A 22,437-nucleotide genomic window follows, 5' to 3' on the forward strand; every position below is an offset into this window, starting at 1 on the left:
TTCTGTGGTGCATCTAAAGCCAAAGTCGGACTGGCCCCATTCTTCAACTCCTTTCCCATCTCAATATCCCATATTGTCTCAGTCACTCTATATTTCCCTGCCTTCTCATGCATGCTCATTCTTCTTTCCTCTACCATATTTAGGAAAGCCTTCTCCTCTTCTTTCAAACTGCAAGTTAAATTGTTTCTAAAAATGTAATCTAAGGTTAATTCTTCTTTCTCAATAAAAATCTCACCAAAAATGTTAGCTTCTTTAGCTGGATTCAGCTTTCTGTTCATAGGCAATTGCCCAAAAATGTTATCTTTGTTAGACATCTCATAATCTATTTTCCCTAACAAATAAAAAACACTACTTAACACACTACATGAAATTCCATACGTAGCTGGTAAATGGTGATAAGTAACACCCTCTGAAACGGATGCAGGCAATTGCATACATACGTAGCAATCCCTAACTTCCATTGTCTTTACGTATTCGTACAACAATTTTGAAAAAACATTGCTAGAAAAATCATTAATTGACCTATCTTTATGTACGTAAATGTTACTAATTCTAGTTGGAACTACTTTTTGTGAACTCTTCTCTACATTAGTCACATTCTCAGTATGTATTCCAAAAGCGTTTATTGTAACTCTAAAAGTAACTAATAAAGCTAATACACCCCATAATAGCATCAATAATCCAGTACAGCAGCAGCACATTTTACACCATCTTTTCAAAAAGGCACATCTACTTTGATTATGCTCTGTGTTACCCATTTTACTACTTTGGCAGTGTCTTTTGAATTAGCCTCTTCTACTCCACTACTGAAACACTAGAACACTAGATTATTTCACACAGCTAATTTCAGACTTTCTCTTTTCACTTTTCTCCAAGTGACCCCTTTAGTTCACTCAATTTGGATTTTCATCACTTTTCACTTCTTCTTCAGCAACATCAAATTGTATCAGATCATCAACAACATCCTGTGCATCCGACTCTTCTCCAATGTCAGTCAAGATTACTTTTAGAATTCCAACAGTTTTCTCCTCAACCACTTCTCGTACAGTCCCCTCTGGATTTCCTTGACCTTCTGCCTCTTCACCTTCAGACAGTGCCACATACGTCCATTCCGGTGACCTATACTTCTGGTTAGGTTTTCTGATTCTCTTGATCTCCTCTGGTTCTTTTGTAACCTTTTGTTTTTCACCTTTTGTTTTATTCTGACTCGACACCTCGTTCACCTGTTCAGCTTTCGATGAATTTGCTTGTGTCAGTCTGTACCTCAGTCTCTTTATTCTATTGGGCCAAAGATCTCCTCTTACAACCCTTTTTGGTCTCACCTCTTTATTATTTCTCTCTCCGATCCAAGTTCTCTTTCTCAGAACTCAACCTTCTGATTTTTCATTCTCACTCTCATCTGATTCTGTCTCATTTGCCTCTTGTTCTTCAACAATTTTCTTTCGTTCCACAGTCTTTTCCACCACCGATTGAGATTTCCCTAATTCTGTCCCTCCTCGGGTCTCCGACACGCAATCTTCTTGCTGTCTACTTGTCCCTTCACCTAGCTTATCAGAAGTGTTCCCTACACCTCCTCGGGGGTCTTCCGCAATCTCTCCCTCTCTATCTTCTTCTGACCCTGCTTCTTCAGGTGTAATCTCAAGTGGATTTTCAACCTCTTCATCTGATTCAGGTGTAGTTTCTGTGGAATTACTCCTTTCTCTTCTACTGCTTGTTGGAACTTCAGGCACTCTTACAGAATCCGATCTCTCCTCTGAGACTCTCAATGTTTCTCTTGAAGCCTTGGAAAAGGAAAAGAATCACTCAACCCTCTTTCTCCTTCACCTCTTTCAGGATTTTTCCCCCTTCTCACTGGTTCAGTTTCTGCATCATCACTGGAATCTGACTCTTCAAAATACTCCTTACCAGTCCCATCTTTTGGATTTGGAACTCTCAGAGTATGACTCGCATGCACCCAGTTTTTCACACCAGCACACTTTACTGAAGTTGTAGTAGTCAGATTGACTTGTCTTGGCCTTCCCCACCTTGGAATCAAGCAATTTCTTCTCCTGTGCACCTTAATCCTCACCCAGTCCCCTGGACTCAGATCATGGGCTTGCTTCTTCTCAAGTGTGGTAGCGTCTTCTCCAACCTGGTGAAACACAGAATGAACTGCGTCAGCCAGGCCTTTACAGTAATCCAAAATCATGTCATCAGTTATTGTCATCAACTTGTTGACAGGCACAAACGCATGTCTCATCGCACGTCCCATTAAGATTTCGTGCGGACTCAAACCTGTGGTTCTATCTGGAGTAGACCTAATAGTCATCAGCACTAGAGGCAAGACATCAGGCCATTTCATTCCAGTGGCTAAACACATCTTACCAATTCGGTTTTTTATTGTGCCGTTCATCTATTCAACGACTCCAGAAGCCTCTGGCCTGTATGCACAATGTAGCTTCTGCTGTATGCTCAATGCTTCACAAATTAAACCCATGAGCTCATTGTAGAAGTGTCCACCTCTATCAGACTCAATAGTCACTGGGAACCCGTACCTAGGAATCAACTCTCTTAACAGTAACTTTGCAACTGTTATTCCATCATTTCTCCTAGTCAGATAGGCCTCCACCCATCTTGAGAACAAACAGACTACCACTAGAACATACCTCAATTTATTCACTTGGGGCATTTCAATGAAATCTATTTGCATTCTGGTAAAAGGACCTCCTTCTCTGCCTATTGTTCCTAGACTCACCACTGTCTTTTTCCCAGTATTGAACTGCTGACAAATCAAACATCTTTGACAGATGCTCTCTGCAATCAACCTGAACTTCGCATTGTACCAGGTTTGTTTAAAAGACCTAATCATTGCGTCCCTCCCCAGATGTCCTTGGCCATGATACATTCTTACCATTGTCGACAGCATTGAGTTGGGCATGACTGGTCTACCATCTCTATAGATCCAAACATGATCTGTTTCTCTTGGGGCACAACCTGCCTTGATCCAATCTCTCATTTCCTCATCTCCTGCCTCATCCTGCAACTGTTTCACTTCATCCCACGTTTCTAGAACATTAGTAAACATCACAGAACAAAAAGACATTTCCCTCTCTCGTGCCCTATTAATCGAATGATTGTTTTTGGCACAATACTGTGCTATGTCGTTGGCAAATCTATTACCAAGAGTAACAAAATCATCTCCTTGTCCATGAGCAGCACACTTCACAACTGCTAACTCTTTAGGCAGCTGTATCGCCTCAAGCAATTTTCCAATCACTTCAGCATTCTTTATTGGAGTCCCACTCGACGTCAAAAAACCTCTCTGTAGCTAAAGCTGGCCGAAATCATGAACGACTCCAAATCCGTACTGACTATCAGTCATCACAGTCACTCTCAGATTCTTCCCAATTTTGCAAGCTTTTGTCAATGCCACCAATTCAGCCACTTGAGCAGATCTCACTCCTTTCAAAGGCGAAGCTTCCATAACTTCTGAAACCTTGCACACCGCATATGCTGCACTCAGCACACCATCATCAGTTCTCAAACATGATCCATCCACAAACAGCACATGATCACTCTCAGGCAACGGCAAATCTCTTATGTCTGGTCTTGGTTTCGTGCAGTAGTCAAGCACATCCAAACAATCATGATCAACATCATCTCCCACATTCACATTGTCAGCATCTGGTAACAACGTTGCTGGATTCACATTCACACATCTTTCAAGAGTCACGTTTGATGCTCCCAAAATGATTTCCTCATATTTAGTCAGCCGACTATGTGACATGTACTGAGTCCTGCTTCTTGTCAAAAGAATTGCCACATCATGAGGTACGAACACCCTTACAGGATATCCCATTATTATACCCTCACTCTGTTCCAAGCTTCTGCATGTAGCAGCTACCGCTTTCAGGCAACCTGGCAAACCCACAGCTACAGGGTCAAATGTCGATGAGAAGTACGCAATCGGCCTTCTCAGTTGTCCATGCTTCTGAATTAACACTGAAAGTGCACATCCATTTCTCTCACTGCAGTACAACTCAAACTCTTTCTCATAGTCTGGCATTCCCAAAGCAGGGGCTTCGCACATTCTGCTCTTTAACTCTTCAAATGCCGCCATTTGTTCTCCATCCAGCTCCAATGGGTCTCTCACCTCACTTTTAGTCAACTTAATCAGTGGCTTTGCTATCAGGGAGAAATTACTTATCCACTGACGACAATAACCCACCATCCCCAGAAACATCCTCACCTCTCTCTGGGTCATCGGGGCTCTCATTCCTCTGATAATTTTGATCCTGTCATCAGTCACCTTTCTCAGACCCTTTTCAATATTGTGTCCAAGATAATGCACCTCTTTCTTGCAAAATTGCAATTTGGCTGGAGATACCTTTAACCCTCCATCTGCCAGATGATTCAGTAAAGCTATGGTATCTACTTCACAAGCTTCACGAGTCTTCAATGCCACAAGTAAGTCATCGATATACTGCACTAGCACTGAACTTTCAGGCATGATCAAACTCTCCAATGACTTTTTCAACAACTGATTGAATATCGAAGGACTCTCTGTATACCCCTGTGGGATACGACACCATGCTAAAATACGCTGGCCAAACCGGAATGCAAAAATCGGCTGGCTGTCATGATGCAATGGAATTGAAAAGAAAGCATGACACAAATCAATCACCGTGTACCACTCGGCATCATGAGGAATCTGATATAAAATCACTGAAGGATTTGGCACAATGGGACAACATGCCACCACAATTTTGTTAACTTTTCTCAAATCCTGTACAATCCTGAACTTTCCATTAGGTTTCTTTAGCCCCATTATCGGTGAATTACACGGGCTACTCAGTAACTCTCTCAAAACACCCTGTTGAATCATCTTGTCAATTATAGGAGTTATTCCTTCAATTATTTCTGGTGTCAATCTGTACTGAGGAATATTAGGATAAACAATCCCCTCTTTCACTGAAATCTTCACTGGATCCACATTATTCATCAATCCCACATCTTCTCCAGTAAAATCCCAAACTGCTGTTTTCACTGTGTGTCTCAACTCCTGAGGCAAATCATCTGGATTAAACACAGCATATGTACCAACAATCTCACTCTCTCTATTATCTAGAGTCATCCGGTACAAAACATCCTCATCTGGTGTCTCAAAAGCTATTCCATCCGGAGTACAGAAAATTGTACAATTCATCTTGCACAACAGGTCCCTACCTAACAAGTTCACTGGACTGGTGTCACAGACTACGAATCTGTGCGTGTCTGAAAATTTCCCTATTCTTACCCTTACTGGTTCGGTAAGACGAGTCTTAATCTGTGTATTGGCTACACCAACTACTTGGATTGCTTCGTCCGAGAGAGGAAGATTTCTAATATCTGCTGACCTGACAGTTGATCTCGTCGCTCCTGTGTCTACCAAAAAAGTAACACTCTCCCCATTTATTTTCCCATCTACAAATGGTCCTGCCTGGCCTATTTCTAGAGTTGCACCAAGTATGCACTCTTCCTCCTCTCTTCGGCACCATCAATAGTCACCTTCAGACTCACTCCCCTCATTCTTTAACCAGTACTGCTGTACCAGGTTAGAACGTCCCGGTTTGTTTACCTGCTCATCATTGTAGAATCCTGAGTCCTGGTTATATTTTTGGGACCCTCTATTCTGCGGCAAGGGCGGTTTTGGCTCTTGACTCTGCTGTCTGACAACCTTCTGCTGTTGCTGCTGTTGATTACATCCCTCGTTCTGCACCTGTTGATTTAAGGGTTTATTTTCATTACTCACTAATGGTGGATTGGTACACTCGGATCTCCAATGCCCCAATTGTCCACAGTTGTGACAAGGGAACTTCTTTTTGGCCTCCTCTAAATTCCCCTTTCCTTTTCCCGCATATCTGGGTCTAATTCCTGGATTATTTGCCTGTTCCATCAACTGTGCTTCTTGTCTTTCAGCAACTTTCACCTGTGCCCACATTGCTTTCTCTTTCAGCTTTCTCAGTTTTGCCTCGATCTCATCACTGAAGTACTTTGCATGTCTCAAGATTTCATCAATCTTTTTACTCTGCCAATCAACTGTATGCTCACGTATTCTTTCACTGATTTCAGGTCTCAGGCCATATACAAATCTGTATACAAAATGACTCAAATCCTTATCACCCAGGTGTTCATCTCCACTGAACTGTTTAAAAGCCAGTATCAGCCTTTCGTAAAAAGCATGAACTGATTCTTTTGCTTCCTGATGTGTTCGATCTATCTTAACCCAGTCTGTCTCTTTCGGGGGTACCTTATTTTTCAGGAACACACTAACCTGCTCGTATTTTTTCATAACCTCTGGATCTGGTGCTCCTGTTTTCTGATCCCTTGGATACTCCTTGGCAGGCCAATCTACAACTATTTTACACTCAGCCCACAAGTCTGCTGGAACAATTATATCAAACAGACTATTCAGGTCAATCCACAGTACTTTCGACAATTTCACAAACCTGTCTACCTGCCTATACCACTCGACGGGCTTTTCTCTCAGTCGAGGGAAATCATTCGTAAACTATCAAATATCCTGTCTAGTCCATGGGACATGTACATATCCTCCTCCAGGAATCTCTCTCATAGGATAAGCATCCACTGTTTTCTCTTTTTCTCTCATGGGAAAAGCTGAGTAAGTCCTGTCCACTGAATCTTCCCTTTTCTTGTACCACCTATCCTTCCACTTTTCTACATCACCCCATTTTCTCAATAAGGCAATCATTTCTTTAATCTGTCCTGTTCTGCCAGCACCATTTAGATTTTCAATATCTTTATCTGTAAAATCCATCCTGTAAGACTTCTGCAAAGCTTTCACCTTATCCATGTCAACTCCCTGTTCATTCGCTATTGCCCTTAACCTGTCATGTGTACTTTTAGCCCTCCAGGTGATACTCTTGCACATGAATAACAACTCTCCATCATGATGGTTTTTGAGTATATCTGTAGGAATTGTTCCTGCAATAAGCTCCTCCAATTCTATGCGCAACCTGGCTACATCAATTGCCTGTGAATCTTTATCCTTCTTTTGAAGAACTTTCAACCAATCATTAAAATCTTCAGCTGTTATTTCAGTAGACTTTTTCACTGCACCCACTTGTTCTGTCATCCTCTGTGGTTCCAAAATTGTTCCTCCCAAACAACCAGTATTCAATCCTGAATTAGGCTGCACATCTAATCCTCCACTACATGTGTCATGTCTCGACTGTCTCGAATCATTTCCTCCTGTTCTCATTCTTGATTCCTCCAAAGTACAAGTACCAACCAAACCATTTCCAACATAAGAAACTGTCAAACTATTTTCACCCATTCTTTGTTTATCAAAAATAGGCACAACCGGACCAATAGTTACAGGCACTGTTACTGCTTCAAGATTTTTCGTCAGCTCTCGGATTTTCTCAGTCAGCTCAGATGTAGTTCTGGCTAATTCTCTTGTTTTCTCTTCACTGACTCGATTCTCTCTCTCTCGCTCTCTCTCTCTCTCCCTTTCCATGAAAGAGCTACCACTTTTCAGATCAGGTGTCACAACCTCAGTTTTAATAATTCGCAAAGTATCTCTTACAGGAGTAGCAACTGGCGTGCTCTCTTCTGGTTCTCGTCTATACGGAGGTGGTCTCTTGTAAATCATGTCATCCAAGACCTCATCCTCATAATCATTAGCTCCATACCTTCTCACTTCTGTATCAGGCACCTTTCCTGCACCTTTCCTCCCTTCCGCTTCTTCAACAGTCCTCATAGGATATAATCCCTCTGACATACTAGCATCTCGCCATCTCCTCATTCGATCATGATGAGTCTCACGATCATACTTCCTCCCAAAAAAGTACCTATAATTGCCTCCACTCCTCTGCTTTTCTCGCTCATGCACCTCATCTTCCCATTCCACCAACGCCTCGAACTGTGTCGGCCTTGGTCTAGGCTCTAGACACATCATCTTTTCCCGTAAATTTCTCAACACGGCCAGATTAAATGAACCATGTTCCGGGAACGCTAAAACACCATCATCCTTAGTATACTTAGCCCAGTTATCCAACCATATACAGGTATGATACCCATATTTCGCAACCATGAAGGATGCAGGAGTTCTCGTCGGAGGTAGCAATTCACCCTCTCTAGTTATTACATTTTTATCCTTGTCGAACCACCTTTTTATTTTACCGAACAAAGATTTTTTCTTCTTTTCCTCCGGTTGGTAATACATTTTAACGTTTACCAATATTCCCTAGTCCCTTCCGCAACTGTACAATTTTTTGTCCAATAACAGCGCGACTCACACCAACGCACCAATCCTGGAGCGTCTACGTCACTTTATACTCCTTCCAATCCCTGCGCGGCTCACACCAACGCACCAATCCTAGCGCGAGCACTGTTCTGATCCACAACCCAATCAGAGCGCGGTCTGTATGACGTCAGCAGTCGCTGCAGTCGCTTCTGCTCTGTCTCCTGTCACTCGTCTACCCCTCCTTTACAAAGCCTTCTCAGTAGACTTCGTTTCAGATTCTACAAAATCTATTAGTTACTACATATAAACATCTCCATTGTCTGCTTAGCTAACCACAGAATAGTAAGGAAAAACTCTCACAAGAATCCCGCTTCTCTCTAAAACAGCGCTTACCTCTGCTCCACCACGGAATAATTACTTTCGTTGACACAGTAGCACATCCCTCTACTCTGCCCTTCTAACATGCATCCATTAACTGTTTCCTCTAGGACTGCTCCAAAGAGTCTTACAATCAATTAAATGCTCATACATTCACGCACTTTCACACCAGAAAAATATAGCACATGCACACAGAATCCTGCCTTTCCCGAGAACAGCGAACAGTCTGTCCCACTACAGAATTATAACACACGTTAACCAAGCAGTTCTTACCTCTGCCCAGTCTTTCAGACAAGCTTAGAGAATACCTATTACTCCTCCAGCGATAAGCTTTAACGGCAAACCTTACGGATCCCTGGGACTTAAGACCAGAGTTTCACAGATAACCTTCGCTACCATACGCACTCCTTTTATACTGAAAATATGTCCCTAATAGTAACACACGACGATGTCACTGATCCCGAACCCAGACAATGTGACGCGCAACTTCAATTGTCACACGTTTTTCCCCGCATACGTACAGGGCCAACAATCCCGTCTTTCCTGAGAGCAGCACTCACTTCCCTCTGCCCTACTACGGAACCGTCACCAGCTCCCAAGTTCCAGAAGCCGTACACACTACATAGAACTCAATACTATGACCTCAACATATAGTATTAGTACATATATCAACATTAATCCAATAAATCAATGAATCAAAAAGCCTTTCTACAAGCAATCTAATCAGATCAAGACAATAATCAAACCATCATACTGCTACCAGGAAACTGCTGCAGATCGGCGCATATAAATTCTCCCTGCTTCCACGGACAGAGTAAATCTACAGTCACACGCGCAATCACACATCATACGCTAGGGCCCATCACACTAAATTCACACTATTACTCTATCCACACTGAATATAGGAGAGAAAACCTAAACCAATCTGCATCTACAATGAGGTCAATGCGACCTTAATGACATTGTCCTGAGTCATGATTTTAAACATAAGAAATACATTTGAAACTCAATAAATGACAAGGAATAAACACCCGACACTGGAATTCAAACAAATGCTTGTTTATCTAAATTAATTCAAATGGAAAGTCAATCATTAGCAAATCATTATTCTCATAATTACCTATTCTAGCTAAATGGGTCAGGACAGGTCTCTCGGTAAAGTCACTCGAGCCGCCGTCCTCAGCATAAGAAACGTCCAAACGCGATGACCACAAGGGACGCGATGAATGTAATGAACGCAAAGGAAAGAACGAACACGGACCCTCTCTAGTCTAACACATTTATAGGGAAAGTTACAAATAAAAGTTACAAACAAATGTTAGATATCCGTTGAGCCACTGAGCAGAGCGAGCAGGAAAGGAAGTCCCTTTGTTACATTTAGAAAACCTCCACTCAGGAAAAATCACAAAAATAAAAACACGGAAGAAGGAAACTCAAGTTTGCAAATGTTTTTTTCGTAAATGCTCTTCCTTGATATCTTAGCAGAGCCACCGCAGACTGGTCATTGTTCATTGTGGCTTTATCCTTCTTCAAGGACAGTTGGAATCTTTCCCAAAGCTGCTGTCCTCACGGAAAACTTTCTACCCAGGCAGAAGCTGTGGTCAGGTGACTCTCGACCATGTTCTGCAAAGCCTCCCATCAAAATTCGATCACTCGAGCACAGGCTGTAAATGGCAGCCATCTTGTTTTAGGCCAAAACGGACCATCTTAATTAAAAGAAACACAAACAACGTTACCACATCATAATGATTGTACAGTGTTAAACCCCACTAATACCCTTATGTGTATGTACTTATCTAGCCTTCTGCAACGCGATAAAGCATTAGCACACGTTATTTTAAACGCACAAACACAAACAAATAGCACTTTACAACACATATTTAATAAAACCGCACATTATTATTAAGCAACATATATGCATCCCACGTGTAGTTTCTCTCATTAGTAATGTTGGTTAATCCAGACAAAAACAAACTATTAATTAATCGTTACAAATTAGTAATTTTAAATCATAACATATAGACGAAACTGGAGCTTAAAACTCGATAAATTTTCAACAGAAAACTCTGCTCCAGCAGGCCGTGAAAAGCTGCATTGGGCTAACACTCTAAAAACATCCCCAGGATCCCGCTGCCTAAAGAGACAGTGTGCCCATGTTGCAGTTTTATTAAAGTTGTAACAGAAAAATGTTTCTCACAGTATTTCAAAAGTAGCATTGTGCTAAAACTGTAAAAACAGCCACCTTTGAGCTCATCACCACGAGCTCCGAGCCCCATGCCCCAAAGGGAGGGCTGCGATAATTACATTACAACCAGCCTGCCTGCCCCATGGCCTTTTAGCACATCAGCACAGCAACATGTTACTGGATTTAGGAACATACCTACCCCACCACCAGGAATAAACAAGCATTGGCAGAGCCAATAGGTCTCGCCTTTGGGACCTTATAAGTGCTTAGCCATGCAACAGTTAAGGTTGTTGCACCAACGATATTGCAGACATGCCAACCCTCCCGATTCAGGTGGGAGACTACCGATTTCAAGGCTAGTCTCCCGCCTGCTGATTCCTGCAAGCAAAAACCCGATTCCTCGGGATTTCAGCTGATAGGGCTTGGTAATGTGTAACATGCTAATTCTTCCAGCAATAGTCAGAGTGGCGATGCAGGGGCGAAAAACCAACAAAGCCTCATTAACAAGTGAATGGTCTTTTAAAGACCTGTGAAGTACTCAGGGGCGGCTGTGTGTGTGCCCGGGAAGCTGTTTCAGCCTGGGCTGACACACACAAGGGGTGGTGGGGGGAGCGGGGGTGTTGTATGCACTGCCAGTAACTTGCCAGACCAGTGCACAACACTTGCATCACCCTCTCTCTGCCTGCCATTGCGCTCCATGCTTCTGGAAGGTAAGAAAAATCGTGCATTTGCGTTTCAAATGTCCGATCCTGCAGCAGCACACTTCCAAAGCCCATACATGACAGTAACCCGATTCAAGGCCTCATTTTTTTTAAATCTCCCACTTTGCTCTTCTGAAATGTTGGCATGTATGATATTGTGCTGCATAACTAAACACTTATAAGGTCCCAAAGGCGACACCTATTGGCTATGCCAATGCTTGTTTGTTTCTACTTTGTGAATATAGCCCATACCAGAAGGACGATCAATGTAAAATACAGGTGGAAAAAGCATTCCATCAAGAAATAGGATCCAAGTAGTCATTTTCGCGGCCATCTTGCAGGGACCGAAAATATTCTACATTTCGTAAACAAAATTCAGTAACGAAGAAAATATGCATTTTCAGAAAGAATCGATTAATAAATTATTATTATTAAAATAATTCATGGAAAGGTAACTGTAGAAAATATATTTATTTCACAGTGTATTCAAAGCAAGGTCGTTATAACTATTGTATTTAATATACTTTACAGCGCAAATCATTAAAAACTAGTAACCCTTCTCGTTCTAAAACTTTCACACACTTAACACATTGAATTGAATATTTTCGTCATTTGAAGATGGCTACCATTATAGTATTTCTTTAACCTTCCTAGCCCTTCCTCAAGCTCTACTGCTCCAGACGGTCATGTGACAGAGCTCAGCTGAGCCTGGCTTCAGTGGCAGAAGCTGACAGCTCCTCCGCAGTGTATGCACGGTTTGGGATCCTCATTTCTTCAGACACGGACACACCTCGCAGTTTGCCCCTCTCCAAGGCTAGAAGATGTCGGGCAAAGACAGGATCGAAGTCTTCCCCTCCCGGATGTGAGTACAGCCTTCGGCACTCTTTCCGCCTTATGCGGGGATCGTTTAACCCCCAATAATCTATTTTTTACAATTATTTTAGTGGTCTGCGGCTCCCATTTTCGTACCTTCTTGCCTTAACGGCCCCATTGCGTTTTCAGGTTTTTATTATTATTTCTTTATTTCCCTGTGTGTTTAATGCTAGTCTCAACTGTACCGCAACCTTAGTCGTTTCAATGGGGGGTGAGAATGAGTGGTGTGGTTTAGGGTGAAGGTCTCAACCAATGGCGATGGCACGATTTTGGAGTGTAAGGGCGGTTTTCAGGCATATGATCCCACCGACGTCAGTGAGAGTAATTTTGTTTGTTCAGAGACTAAAAATGAGTCCCAAGAGGGGCAGCGTAAATTAAGAGGTATGCTGCAAGGCTCCTGTGCAAAATAAATGAATAACAGATTACAGTTAGCATTCAATAAGGGCTAATTAACACAAGAGTGGATTGACCAAAGCCATGTCTTAGGCTGGCGTTTGAATTGAAGTTAGAAATATCTCGGAAATATTGGGGTAGGACTTTTGGTAGTGTTGCTCCTCTTGTGAGGGCCTTCTGCCCCCCCCCCCCCCCCCCGACGAGGATTTGAAAAGTGTGTGTGTGCGCGGGTGGTGGGGGGCAGTGAAGTTGATCAAAACAGATATCTTTGAATCAGACGGTGATATCATCATTCTCCATGCCTCAATTGTATTTTTGTTAAAGTTACTTTTAAAATATCATAATTTACCGTACCTTTTAACCTTGAAACAATTCTAGTGGCATGCTGTACTCCTGTCGAGTTTCCACATACTTACATTAAAAAAAAAAACGTCCTTCAGACTGCTTTGGCAAGTCTGCTCCAAGGTCGAATGAAGGAAGTAGTGTCCACAACTCAAGAAAAGGGCTACATACGTTACAAGTGTCATCCCTGATGCACTTCTGGAGCCTGAGCCTATTGTGCCACATATGTATATGTTATGCTATGTGTATTGCCATTAGTATGGCGTCACAGTGCAGTGAGGTTCTGGTATATTAATTCCCTGGTCTTGAGGATTCAGATCCATACACAAGCTGTATTAAACTAAGGCCTTTATAGTTGGGCAGTTACAACTGAGTTCTACAGAATCCATTGAATCTTGGAACTAATGATGGGGTCCGTTGTTTTCAGTTGACTATGATTTTAAACCAGTAGAGTTCTGAAGGACTTTACATTTCATCGGAGTTGCTTCTGTTTTGAATTCCTATGTGACTTTCAGTAGCTTGGTTTACATTTTTTTACTTTGTATTTTTTGAAAGCGAACATTACCCATTACTTTGAGTTGATTACTCATCTGATTGTTGTGCTCTACTGATAAATTAAGCTTTTAGAGGTGGCTACTCTTTTTATTACCGCACTGCCAAAATGTACATTAAGCCAGCGGATGAGCAACTTACTCTGAAGACCTTCATGTCCCATCCAAGAAATTTCCACCACTTTGGATTTTTTCCAGTGCCATGATGCACTGATGGGTGAGTGTGTATTTCCCAATTAAAACAATTTAACAAAAAACCCACGTTTCTGTGTGGTGTTGGTTTATATCTACAGTTGCTTGACTAAAAAGCCTTTGACTCTTGAAGTGGTAGACAAAAACAGAAATTGACAGAGCCCAGTAATACGTTTGACTACCATTTAAAGGTATGACTCACAAAACGTTTTCTATGAGTAGTTGTAGTGCTCCTGGATTAGGTGATAATTACGGATGAATTTTTCCGAGTAAAACAGTCACTTAAGGAATAAAACTTTGTGAATCGGCTGCTCACCCATTCGTGTCAGGGACACATTTTCAAGATGAATTCCTGAGATGTGATACAGATTATTCACTTTACTTTTTGAAGTGCATTTGAACCGTTATAAACCAGGACTAATGCATCAACTGAACTGTCTTATCTGAAGGTCACAGGTTCAAATCTTTGCTAGTTGATTCACTCTCATTCCTGGTCGGGCTTGGTCGATAAAGCGCCTCACAAGCAATCATTTGTTAATAATATTCTATGTGCACAGTTCAACAGCATAAAAGCAGTAAAACATGTTTACAGTGCTATCAAATTATTTATTTGGTTGTAGTAGAACATTTGACCTTCCTTTCTGATTAAGAAATGTTGAATAGTAAAATTGATCACAAAGAGCAGTGCCTGTTGAAAAGGAAAGCTTACCAAATAAGACAGCATATTTTGATGATTATGCCCAATAACCTTTCAGTGCATCAGAGCAAGATGGAAGTTGGGATGTGTAGATATGGCCAGCAGTGCACAGATCAGTAGCAAGTCCTTTAGCGTATTTTGGCTACTTCTGTAGGCTACATCACCACAAACAAAATAACAATTGGAAAAGGTGTAGCAATGGCCTCCTATATTAAAAAATGTATGCCACGAGCCCCAAAAAGAGACGATAACGGATTTATCCTCCTTTTTGCATTGTTATCCAATACGTATTTTGTGAGGATAGTCAACATTGTACCCATATATTAGCATTTATATGATGCTGTTGTTATGTCGTTGGCACTTTGTTGGCCAGCTACTGCGTCTTCTAAGATTGCCCAGCGAGATGATCTAAGGTTGCCAGGGCATTAGGGGGGATGAGATCTATGTTGTTTCCAGTTTTTAAATGGTCCAAATGTATGAAGTACGCGCTTGCTGCATATTGTGTCACTCAATACCATATTGTGTGCAAGTGAGCTACAGAGAGGGCTGGCAAATAGCACTGTGTTGTTCTAAACTTACAACTAATGGTTGTCCACCACCTACATTTCCTTCTCTCAATTGAGTACCCTGTCCAATATTGCTGAAAAGGAAGAGATTCCTTTTCTTATGTTAGACCCTCACCCACTCTAGTGGTGGCAGGCTCCATCATCGTGTCTCATCCTGGTCCCTAAAAACCAGGATGGGCTCAACCGTATTCCAGGGAGCACTTTGAATATTTCCATGACCGGATTATCTAGAACTGTATACAAAATACATCAAACCAACCTCGGTTTCCCTTTATTGGTGGTTGTTTGGGTATGGTTAAAGCTGAATTGGGCATAAGGATATTATTGTCCTATGAACCAGTTAAATCCTCGACATCTTTCAGCCCCTACTCTCAGGCCTTTTGGTTGCAGGGTTTCATCAGGAGGTCAGTCGTTCACTGCCCTGGGTACACAATCGCTCCATTTGGGGAAGCATGCAGTGCTATCTAGCATGCAAGGCTCAGAATTCCTCGCTTTTCAATGGCTGTAAAACTTGATGCCCATAATAGAAGGAACAGTCATTTGTCAACAACAGGGTAACAAACAGGAAAGCAAAGACTCATTCATCTGTTTCCAAGTTCATTCAGTATTGGTGAAAATAAGTGACCATCCCTCAACGCTTTTCACACTGTGCAAATGCTGTGGTGAGACTAACAACATGCAACTTGTTGTGAATGCGCCATTTGCCACACTTTGTGCTTCCTTGAGTTTTATGCCTTAAAAAGGCAGCCAGTATACCATGCACCACAGGTAGATGTGGCATCTTTCTGTGAAAAACATTTGTGTATTCTCACTTTAAACTGGTGGACTTGCCCTACTTAGGAACAAAGGTCCTTTAGCTTAAGGTAGGTAAAAAACATTTCGACATAGACTTCAATGAGAACTATGGGTAGTCTTCCAATGTCCAGCCGGACAAAGGAACGTTTATTTAGAACAGATGTAGCAGAAGTTAAACAGTGAAAGAAAGGAGAGAGGATGAAACATAGACACAATCCTGTACTGAGCTTTACAAGAGGGAAAATAGGGAAATGAGAAGAAATGGCAGGCAAAAACTTTGGAGCAAATGGTGGCTTAAAGTACAATACAATCTTAAATAAGCTCTAACCCACAGTTACCACAATACAATTTACACAATGGATAAATTGCGGTACTGTTTGAAAAGTCGACGTTTCGATCCCTAGCTCCTAATGCAAGGGGATCATCCTCAGGACTAAACATAAACAGTTGCCTGATTTGAGTTCGACGCTGGGAGTTAAAGGATGATCTTATGAAATGACTCGTGGTGTGACCCGCACAGGGAAAACGCACGTAGTGTGTTGTAAGATCACCTTGGACAAGGGAAAGTAGAGCGTGGTCTGGATGGGTAAGGTCACGTTCAACGAGCCCAGCTGGGCACCGTGTCGGTGGAAGCGACGTAGGAATCAAGGCAGCAAGCAATGGCTGCTAATATATGAGGAGCTCAACGGAGCTATCACCCGAGGTCCAAAGCTACCTGACCGGGTCCCCTTGTTAATTATACTGTGACTTAGGAATTCTATCACAACACATGGGAGGTGTTTATTGTCAGCAATAAGAAACCGTGTCGAAGAAGCCCACATTTATGAAGGGTTCAAGAAATGTGAGAGAGGAGTTGGAACTGGACACCCTTTAAACAGTTTTGATTATAGTAGAGCGAGTGTATCCCTTTGCCAGTGAATTAAGGTTTACACCTGCCTTGGGAGGAGTAGGGTTCTGGTGCGGTCCCAGCTCTAAGTTTATTGACTGTGCTTTTGCCATAGTACTTGAAGTGGGTGTTAAGTGTCATCAGCGATGGTCCGCAAATGTTTTCTTCAGCCTGTTGCTTCTCTGTTGATGTAACGACTGTGCATGTGTCAGAGCAAGGTGCTATTTGCTGAGAAACTCACAGGTCACCATTATCTGGAAAAGGTGCTATGTGGGTAATGTGATGGCGTATTTCCTATGTCGGAAATGTTAGCTGCATTGGTCTACATTCTACAAAGTCTCCTCCACTACTGTGTACAGTGTCAAGGCGGGGAATGTGTAGATATGTAGACGTGGCAGTGCTGTAGCTGTTGTAGGGTAACTGAAACATGGCTAGGATTTCTCAAGACCACCTTTAAATCCGAATAGGCATAGAGTTAAGAAATATTCAAAGGCCCTTTGTGTATCGAGGGTCCCTTTTAACCATTGTCATGTTAAGGATTTTTGGGGCCCGAACACAGCGCATTTTGGGGCCCTGTTTGGAATAGCTTTGAATTTGATTACACATTTTCTGCTTGATGCCAAACAATATTCAATTATACTTAAACTTTCAGAAATGGGGTCACAGAGAGACAGTGAAATATGTGTTGCCCAGTGTCCCAAAAATCCTTAGGAGAATGCTGGGTAGAGGGAGTGAGAGGTAAATGCAGGTAAGAAGAGGGAACGTGGTTGTGATGAATACTATTCAGAGGTGAGACGGAGAGAAAGAACACATTACCAGGGGCCCCTTGGAAAGTTGAGGTGCTGAGCAATTGCCCGGTATGCCCATGTGTTAGACTTGGCATCTTTTGGCGTGTTTCCCCTGACTTTTTGCTCTCTGACCTCCCGTTTTGACTCTGTCGCTGGCCTTGTGTCCTGAAGGCACCGCAAGCCGCACCAACTTGCCCTGCACCGTAAGCCTTGGTCTCACCGACTCCGTCACCGAGCCGCTGCCTGCACTGCATCGAGAGACACCGCAACCTGCATCGCCTTGCTTCACTTTCCTGGCCTGGCTCACCGACACGATCGCTGCTGGCTCGACACCCGTGACCGACTCGTAACGCACAGCTGTCCGACTCGGCCAGTGTCACTTTCTGCCAACCGGCTCTGTCGTTCGCATCGCAACTTGCCAGCACCGCATTGAGCACCGCCTCACTGTGCACCGCTTCCACTTTGCATCGCATCCACAACAGACGCCAAGACTGACTCGCACCGCCGTGTGGGTCACACTAAGAAAGGTACTGTGAACGATTCTGTCCCGCTGTTGCTGGCCCGTACCAACGCGGTCAGCTGGAACTGCGAGACTCTGTTGTTTTCAGCATCACAGTAGGCTCGGACCGAGCTACCGACTCGTACGAACTGTGTTTTTCAACGTATTTTGCAACTTAAAGACATTTTGAGAAGTAACTATTTCTGAAGTACTGTATTGTGGATATTCATCGTATTTGGTCTTGTTTATATAAAAATATTGGATATTTTTCTAAAACTGGTGTGGTGTCCATTTGTAGTGCTTACATTGTATTACTGTTGGTTTTGTGCAAATGCTTTATACACTGCCTCTAAGATAAGCCTGACTGCTCGTGCCAAGCTAACAAGGGGGTGAGCAGGGGTTATTTTAGAAGTGTAACTCCCTTGTCCTGACTAGAGTGGTGGTTTCTGCCTGGCTTGCGTGCAAACCTTAGCCAACCAGAAATCCCATTTCTAACACCATGCCTTAAAAGGTCTCTGCTTTTAAAATTGATGTACATTAAGAGCTGTAGCAGGGTATCAATTGTAAAATCAGTTAAAGATGTGTGCTAAATGCCGCCACAAATTTTGAAAGGAAAATGACCAGTACATGAGGAGGCATATAACGGAGACTTCAAAATGTCTGAGTGGAGTAAACAATGCAGTATGAAAGGCAAACTTTTTACTAGTGAAGGGATACTTTTAACATTAGAGATTATGTTTAAAAACCTGAAGAAGGGAGGCTAGGGACAAATGTATGACAATATGTTTCAGTAGAGGTTATTTTACTCGTTATGAGAGTGTTGTAGACAAAAACAGCAAACTAATTCAAAAAGCCTGAAATACTTAAGGGCGAATACTGCAAGCCTGGAATAAAGTTGGAGACCATGCAAGACATGGGTCTAACGAGAATGCAAGAAATGGGCAGAAGAGATACGGATGGCTGCCCTGACTTGTCATTGAATATATCTGGAGGTTTAATTTTTGTCAGTTTTCCGTCTTGCCAGACTTAACACCAGTAATTGGAGTTTCCGTATAGATCACATATGGCGGTATAATGTCATATGTAGTATTTCCCCCATGTCTACTATCAACCCATATGTGGCACCAATATTTCCGCCATGATAACCCACACTTTCAACCTGCCATATTTATAGTTCAACAAATTCGGAATCTGGCTTCACCGTGAAAATACCTTCAGTAGATAACCTTTGTAGATGACTAGAAATCTTACTGGATGGGCCTAGATCTCATGCGCTAACGTATTGCTAAATGCTGGTGCCACTGCAGCTTCTGCAGTACACATTTTCACATCAAATGGTGTCAGCCATCAAACAAAGAGAATTGTCTCCAACAACTCATTGAAGTTGACACATCCACCTAACATAGGAACATACCAGGGCACAAGTCCTAAAAAAAGAAGTGGGGGAACTAACCAGGTTAGGCAGTATGCAAGTGAAATCATGACGCGTGCCATCACAGCGCATGATGGCATGACACGTGACATTGCACGTGACCTCACAGGAAGTGACCTCACGAGAAGTGACGTCAGATATTAAGACCTCACGCATATGTTTATCAGGTATATCATGTGTACATTTAAGCACATTATGAGATCTAACAAATGAGATTTGGCGTCTGGGTTGTGCCAAAAAAGAGGTGCAATCCAGAAGCAAAATCTGGGTCTCAAGTAATACATTTATTTTTTTAAATCCTGCCACAAACACATTGGCAATAAGGAGAAGCATGGCAGTAGATCTGTTCTGTTTAATTGGCTGCAAAGTTTGCATCTTAAAATATTTTATGGTGTTAAACCACCTGCTGCAGAGGTGCCCTGTAGATCTCGGGGAATAATAATAATGGTGAGAGAACTCTAGAGGTCAACGGAGATTTCAATCAAAGTGGTATAGAAGGTTGTGTCTCCTGCAAAGCACGTCATGTAACATGCAGATGGCAGATTCTTAAGTGGGTTACTGCTTTGAACACAGAGAACTTTTGTTACCTGCAGTTCATACATTTGAATCCTTGTAATATAGCACAGTGAGTTATGAAGGATATGTGACTCCTACACCTTGTAAGCCTGTCTCATGTAACTCATCTTGTAGCTTGATTTACACCTGTACAATATTTTATTGACAATGTATAATGTGTATGTTACGTAAAGAGCTCTGATACCCTGCATTGGGTTGTGTGGCACCTAAAGAGAAATAAAATAGTGCTTTTGAAATTATTTGAGTAAATACTGGGACAGACAAACACATCTGACATTCTTATGGTGCATGCATCTCTTATATACACGGACTGAACAAAGGCTAAGGCAAAAGCATGCCTCTCTTAAGTACCTGTGAAGAGATAACAAGCTGTGTGCCTTTGTTTCCCCTCTGTGGCATTAACATTTGTGTGAGGTTCCATGCCACATCCAGTCAGGATAATCAAACATAAGGAGGTCTGATGGCCCCTTAACTTCGGCCCAGCTGGAGGTGAAAAAAGCTCCCTCCTGACTGCACGTTGCTTCTGGGAATGGAAAGCAGGCAACGTGCAGGCGCCGCTGAACGTGTCCCACTGTCTGAAAAATACACCCGGACAAGTTCAGCACATTTCTGTGGGGCCCAACTTCTTGGCAGGGGAGACGGCGTCCACCCTGTGAAAATAGTGGGTGGACGCCGTGTACCCCCGACTTATGCCCTGGAACATATATACCCGGTCACAGTTTCTTCGCAAGCAGAATCCGATTCTGGGCTACTAAGTGCATTGCATTGCCATACTATTGGCCGATTGTGCGCTACACAAACGTCAATAACGTAACATTTAATGTGGTTGCAGAGGTTTGTTAACTGAATTGCCTTTGCCCAATTTCCCTGCCAGCATCCTAACCACAAGCATGGGGAGAGAGAGAGAGAGAGAGAAAGATATATATATATATCTGATGTTACAACGCATGCGTTTACCCCGCATGCCGTTACAATGCAATCATTTACCCCGACTGCTGTCGGGGTTGCGCTGGATGTTGGAATAGTATAATTTACTTTTCCAACTCCAGTCTGTGCAACAGTACGGAAGGTGTTGGAGTTAAATCCAACAACTTATACCCCTTGCAGCAAGCCATTTTCGTTGTAATGGCATGCTGGGTAAAAGCATACTTTGTAACACTGTGTGTGTTTTGACACGAGAGCATCGGCTCAGTTGTGACTTTTTGATTACAGCCTGTCCGATCCACTCTGTTTACCCGACTCCGTTAAAACGCAGCATGTTTGGACAATTTAATTCTAAAGCAAGAGTAAATTGGAAGCTGGTATTAAATGCAAATGTTACGAGTAGATAGGAAAAAAGGACCAGTCTGCCCATTTTCCAATCTCAAGCATTGTATAATTATGCACCATCCTGGCCGCTGTTGTTAATTTGATTAAGTTCTGTTGACACACAGGGAGATGTTATGTAAAGAAAACTGTGTTAGAGGTGAAGTCGTTATCCACTCTAATGTCCTAAGCACAGCAACAACTGGCCATAACAGGGTGACTACTTCCCCAGCACCGAAGCAGGCCCCCAAACATTTCCTCTGTGGCCTCTCCGCACATCCCCGCAAACCCCAATACAAAGTGATCAGCCGCACATGCAGATGTGACAAGTATACATTAAAATGGACTCTTCTACACTTCACACAGTGTGCACGCAAAATCATACAACTTGCCTTAACTCACAACACCAACAACTTTCCCCCACAGGCCACATACAATAAGCCACACACTACCAAACAAGCACGAAGGGCACCTAGTCTTAGTCACCACCCAAGAGTGCCTTAGGACTTTGGTAGGGTGTGAGGTGCCATACAAATGCCACAGTGACGCAGGCAGAGGCACATTGTGCAGGGCTGGACCCTCTCAGGGCCACTATTCTCTCACACTGAATGCTGATCTCACCTGTCCAGATGCAAGCCCCAGCTCCAGGGCACAGCTGTGCAGTTGTGTAGCGTTTCTGCAAAGGGTATGGTGACTGTCAGTCCCACAGACCTAAAGTGTGGACTCCATTTGTGGGAAAGGGGTGGTGGCTATAACTGACTTTATAAGGAAAACAAGTATTTGTGATTCCCCATTAACTTGTGTTGATCTTTGTTGACCTCCAGTGCCGGAAATAGTGAAAGTTTTATTTTTATTTTTTTATTACTTTTTTTTGTACTCTGCTGAAATCTGGAGAAAGCTGTGCAAATGATTCTCCGTTGACGTCCAGTTCCCTTCTTGAACATCAGTGAGGGAAGCACCTTTCTGCTTATTTCTGTAGTCGATGGTTGGAAACCAAGCTGTGAATATTCACTAAGTGCTACGACCCACATTTCCGTGCCTGGAGTTGGGC

General features: G+C 42.7%; 1 protein-coding gene across 1 annotated transcript in view; it reads left to right on the plus strand.

The window, feature by feature from the left end:
- The first annotated feature begins 12,161 nt into the window (after positions 1 to 12,161).
- ATP6V1D (ATPase H+ transporting V1 subunit D) overlaps positions 12,162 to 22,437 on the plus strand; it is a 137,626-nt gene continuing 127,350 nt past the window's right edge. Inside the window, exon 1 of the mRNA XM_085627207.1 lies at positions 12,162 to 12,353. Within this exon, the coding sequence (XP_085483333.1) occupies positions 12,313 to 12,353 (41 nt within the window). The 5' untranslated portion in view covers positions 12,162 to 12,312. The remainder of the gene's footprint in view (positions 12,354 to 22,437) is intronic.

The sequence above is a fragment of the Triturus cristatus genome, chromosome 9 (assembly GCF_964204655.1).
Source record: "Triturus cristatus chromosome 9, aTriCri1.1, whole genome shotgun sequence".
Taxonomy (NCBI): Eukaryota; Metazoa; Chordata; class Amphibia; order Caudata; family Salamandridae; genus Triturus; species Triturus cristatus.